Source organism: Atta colombica, unplaced genomic scaffold (genome assembly GCF_001594045.1).
Source record: "Atta colombica isolate Treedump-2 unplaced genomic scaffold, Acol1.0 scaffold140, whole genome shotgun sequence".
Taxonomy (NCBI): domain Eukaryota; kingdom Metazoa; phylum Arthropoda; class Insecta; order Hymenoptera; family Formicidae; genus Atta; species Atta colombica.
In genome coordinates, this window is record NW_017259229.1 from 1161 (window position 1) to 6845 (window position 5685).

Here is a 5685-nt window from a genome sequence, read left to right on the forward strand (position 1 = left end):
CATCACTACACTTCTTCGCAGATGAGAAATTTCAATCCTTCAAATCGACATACATATTTGGCACTTTATCTAGAAATAACCTGAATGCCAGACACCCTTCAGGTGCACTAATATTACGATAGATATTCAACTGATTTTGAGAACAAAAATGGAATAAAAGGAGCTATAAAATTTCAAGCAGCAAATACAAATCATAACCTGTCAGCTCAGTGATGGAATCAGGACAGAGCAAGGAATGAGAAAAGGAATAAAATGATGCGAATACCTGTGTTTTTAATGCTCTAGTTTTGGGCTGTCATGTCCTCTCTTAGATTTTTCTCTGATTTGTGTGTGCAACATGTGCAACAATTGATATGAATGAAATACAATTAATAACAAGAACAGTGAAGCCAAACAAAACGAGATATGATTTATGAGAATTCGTGGCAGCTTCGGAGCATGACATCATGCGTGATAGCGATGAATGCTAAGTTGCTGATAATTCTGAAGTAGCACAGTTCGACGCGTTTATTTCATGTAAACTGATCAGCTTTGAATTATTACATATCATTATCGATTTATACCAGACTGATATAAACAGAATACTCAGGTTACAGATCAGGATTACTCAGGATCATCCAGATTCAATGACATCGGTGAGATTTTTTATAGCAAAAGATATTCCGATTGAGATAAATTGAATAAGTATATATCTATGATTTCCAGAGAATTAAAATTTAAAATAAAAATATTCTAATATGATTATGTTACATTTTTTTAGTTGCATCACTTTTGAAATTACTATGATAGAATCAGCTATAAATATTACTTTATCAATCATCAAAAATAAACCAATTTAATTTAATGAAGATCATCAAAACGTTATAATTTAGAAAGTGATTTTTTTAAAGATTGTGAAATGAAATGACATTTGATTATATTAAGAATTATTTCAGCAATATTTTTTCAATAATCTGTCAAGTTGAATAATAATTTTTTCCACTTTCTAGAAAGCTTAATTTTCTTTCAATTATGTTAAGGAAATGATATCTTACAAATATATTAGCTCTATAATATCTAAAATATATCTGACTTCTGAGAATGTATAGCTTTTTGTTTTATAAATGTGTTGTTTAGTGTAATGACAGTAATGGAGAACAATCTGAAGATTATCCTGTCTTATTGCCTGCAACTGGTGGTGCCTGGAGTACAGTGCTATCAATAGAAATCTAATATTTCCCAGATTTATTACATTAATTGAGATTATAATCCAATTCTGATTTAATACATAGAAAGATAAAGCTAAATTAGCTTTATGTGGGAATTTTCTTGAAGAAATCTGAAGAGTAAGTTCCTTCAAATCATTATCTAGCCTTAATTTATATTGACATAAATAATGTCAAAATTAACAATTATGTGATTGATATATGTAGCATAAATCATTTCAGTTCTAATATGTCATTTATTCATAGAAAAAAAACTGATGTTCAAAGCTTAGATGATATTTATTCGATTGGAACTTTTATTCAAATACAAGATTTAGGAAATCGGTTAAGATTGGTAGTTATGGCACACAGAAGAATCAAGATTGTTAATGAAAGTTTTGAGGATGCCAATCCAAAAGTAGAACACGGTACGAAAAATATATGTAATTATTGCATTTGCATGTTGCAACAAAGTTACATTTTATAAAAATTTAATGTTCTGTTAATTGATAAAAATTTTCTTGTTTAAATTGACGTGATCCTGTTCTTCGATTATTCTACTTAAATATTGTCCTGCCTATTTTATACAGAGATGAAAGTGACATTTCCACTATTAGATACTATCGTTCCTGTACGGAGTAACAAGGTTATCGGAAATCATTGCTTAAAAAAACAGAATAGAATTATAGAACGAACTGAGAGAATAGAAAGTTTAATGAAACAAGTTCTACGGAAATAAATTCGCAAGTACATGCGCCTGAGAAGAATACAGACAATACCATTAGTTTCATCAATTTCTAGTAGTCTACCTATATTAATGGTAAAGAGATTTTTATTATTTATTTTATATATAATACGTTTCCTTACATTTTTGTTAGAGCATAGATTTAAGAAAATACTACTATTTATTAAAATAATATATTAGGTGTAGTAAAAAGAAATCCATTATTTTTGTATGAAATTGAATGGAAAAATAATGGATTTCTTTTTACTACACCTAATAATATATATAAGCTGATGTGTAGAATTATTCGCAAAGGATATCCAATTCAATATCCACACAACTTGATTATAATTCAAATTTATGTGTCGATTTCTACATCTTATTTTTCAAACAAGTAATTAAACTAAAATAATAGTTTTGTTACTTTCGTTGCTTTCAACGAAAAATAACAGGTAATCACGAAGTGATTACTTCCAAACTATCTTTCGCGTGACAATCTCGCATCACTTATAACTTCACTAATTCTGTCCGGCTTTAGCAAAGCAATGAGAGACACAGGCTAAGATGCGGCCATTTAAAGCGCCGCGCATGATTGAACAGGATGATAATATGGAGTTACATTGGCAGAAGATAATTTCTTCCCTACGCAAAGGCTACGAATACCAGATCATCTACCGCGGACATAGAGGAACCATTTAATTAAAAACATGAAAAATAGATTAAAAGGTAAAGGGACAAGTGGGATAGAGGGCAAATCTTCAGGTCTTCGCTCCTTTCGCAATGACGTAGCAGAGGTTGTTGCACGTTGCTTGAACTTATTTTACATGGTTACGTGCCATCCAGAGTGATCATAATTAATGCAGTATGCCCCGAAGGGTCGCCCTGCAAAAGATAGATTCTGATCTAAAGGAGCCGTCACACCATCGATTATTCGATTCTCTATATATTTTAATATTATTAATATTATTTAATATTATTAATATTATTAATATTGTTAATATTGTTGCAAGATAAATGTTGATACTTCACAAAAACTGCCCGTTAAAAAAATTCATTTCAAAAATTAGATTCCTAATCAGTGATTAGTTTAAAAATGTATATGCATTAAAATAAAATGTATATATACACTAAAAAAAAATTTGAGACTTGATATAGTTCTCCTTCAATTATACCGATTTTTACACCGTTTATCTCTTAGATTTTTCTCTTTAGATTTATACTACTTAATCCTTAGATATTTTTCTATTTAAGCTACTGCTCTTGATCGAAATATAAAGGGTTAATAAGAGAAAATTTTTACTACGACAAATCATTATATATGGAATTTCTTCATTTATGACTTTATTTATTTGAATGTCATTAATTCTGACATGCGTGGATTGCGATTAATATTTTAACGATAATACTCGTGTGAGAACTCCATAAGAAGAGTAGATGAGCAGATTCTGTCGGGTTATATGGCTGTCAGGATAATATGAAAAAAATTCATAATTACGTACAGTACATATTCCTATACTGACAGTAACTGTTCTGGCAAGAATTTCAAAAAAATCAATAAAAGTACTTTTCCGAGTACTAAAATAAAAAATTTCTTTAAAAACAATAATACTACTTTTATATTTATTGCGTATCGATATTATAATTGATTTTTTGTACCGTTCTAAAAAATATTCTAAAAATATACCTGTACAATTATACTTTTATATTAAACACTTTGATTTAAAAACAATCTCTTATGATTCTTATTATATATTTTTTTAAATAATTGTCCATCTTATATTTCACCAGTACTTTATTATCAAAAAATAATAATCATAAAATCATAAAATCATGTTTTCTAGGAAGAAATAGAATTTAAACTTCAAAAATTTTAAATTTTTAAATTTCCAAAATTTCTCTAATAAAAATTTCTCAATAAAATTTTGTGAAAATTCCTTTTTCAAGATAAAAAAGAAATTCTTCGAAAATTTCAAGTTTTTCAAAGTTTCTTAAGTACTTTCGAAGTCTCGGGCACGAGAATTTCTAGTGACAACACTGATTGTGATAGGTAGGAGAAATTGACTTTTCACGAGGAAGATACAGGCTGTGGCGTTTGTGGACGAGGCATGCGCCGACAGCACGAGTGAAAATGGCGACGATAGTGTGCCTCTCGCGACGTGTGTCGCCGTACGCACGACACTTTCGCGATGTCACGCGTGCGTACGCGTCGTGGCGTACCGACCGCAGTCTCGGAAGGATCCAGAAGAGCGTCGGATTGCTGACCATCGCTTCCGTCACGTTTCTACTAGCGCAACAATATTTACGGCCAAAAGTGGTGCACGCCTTGAAACCTCGCAAGGTACGTGTTATCGAGTACAGTCCAGTCCAAGATCTCACCTCGTCTGACTGATGGCGCGAAGTTGAATGGAAAGTCACGACGATCACGTGGACTTACGCGTTCACGTGCGCGTGAATGGGCAGTGTGTAGTGGAGTTGCACGAGAACGTAGCAGTGCATTCCATTCATTAAATGCTTTTCAAAGAATCGACAATATTTCTTATAATATATTTTATATCTCTTACGTTTATATATAAGGAATATTAAATATTACTCATATTTTTACTCCGGATATTTGCGGATTCTTTTCTTAAAACGTGCAATAATATATTCTTAAGATAAGATCTCGGCGAGAATAATTTATAATTAGAAGTTCATTTTTTAAGAGAAGTTATAAAAATTATATTGTTCATATTTTAGTATGGAAAGGTTCTAGTCTGAAACATTTAACAAAAAAATATTTAATATGAAATAGTAGTATAAAGTATTTATGAAGATATTTCATAAAATTCAAGTACTTTACGATAATCGGTAACAATCTTGTAAAAGGAAAGAGAGAAAGATCTGCAAGATACCGTTAGGTGAAATAATAAAACGTGTCCGAAAAGAACATGAATAGCGCAAATAAAAATGTTCGTATTTCTTATATTATTCGGACTACTATTTCTTTCAATGCAATGACTTCGATATCGCTGAATCCGCGGGCTAACAAAGATAGGGAAAGGGCGGCAGAGAAAGTAAGAGATTCTTCGGCGGATTTAAAAAGAAGTTCCGAGCGCGTCGAAAATGAAGGTGCCCGATTGATCTCGTTCGATCTTCGGTCGTGAGACTGAACGTGTAGGTACGCTATGTTAATAATATAGCCCGAAGGAAGCGGATCGGCTTTTGTGTCAAACGATCTTCAAGTGTATCAGCGCCACGCCCTCCGAACGATCACATAGTCGATACGGCTTAACCAGTTTGGTTTTTTGAACGTCTCTATTACGGCCTGAGAATCCTGAGATTCTTCCGAAAAGTAGACCACAGACATAGTATAGTAAACTATAAAATTACGTTTAAGTAACTCCTTTACATATCGTGTGTGAATGTTATTTAAGAAATTATATTGCAATAAAAAATGAAAATATTTCTCGAAATATTTCGTATCTTTAAAAAATCATTAATTAAGAGAATTGTAATACATTAATTAATATCTCAGCGTTAGATATTTTTTTTATTTTATCAGCATTCTGGGCAAATAATATTAAATGTCTATACTTGTAATATTTTTTAATAATTTTTGTAATATAATTAAGCATGAGTTAATAATTTGAAATATTACAATTAATGAGTCATTGTATTTACAATTAAATAATTTCTTTTTAAATATGTTAAAATTTCATGACTGTTTCTTTCATTTTATATCTTTTTAATAAAGAATTAATTTTGAAAAAATATATAATATATGTATAATATAATGTA

At 30.6% G+C, this 5685-nt stretch overlaps 1 protein-coding gene across 1 annotated transcript in view; it reads left to right on the forward strand.

Annotated features, from left to right (window-relative positions):
* The first annotated feature begins 4017 nt into the window (after positions 1-4017).
* LOC108684801 (calcium uptake protein 3, mitochondrial) overlaps positions 4018-5685 on the forward strand; it is a 29210-nt gene continuing 27542 nt past the window's right edge. The window contains exon 1 of the mRNA XM_018189291.1: positions 4018-4246. Coding sequence (XP_018044780.1) covers positions 4037-4246 — 210 coding nt within the window. The 5' untranslated portion in view covers positions 4018-4036. The remainder of the gene's footprint in view (positions 4247-5685) is intronic.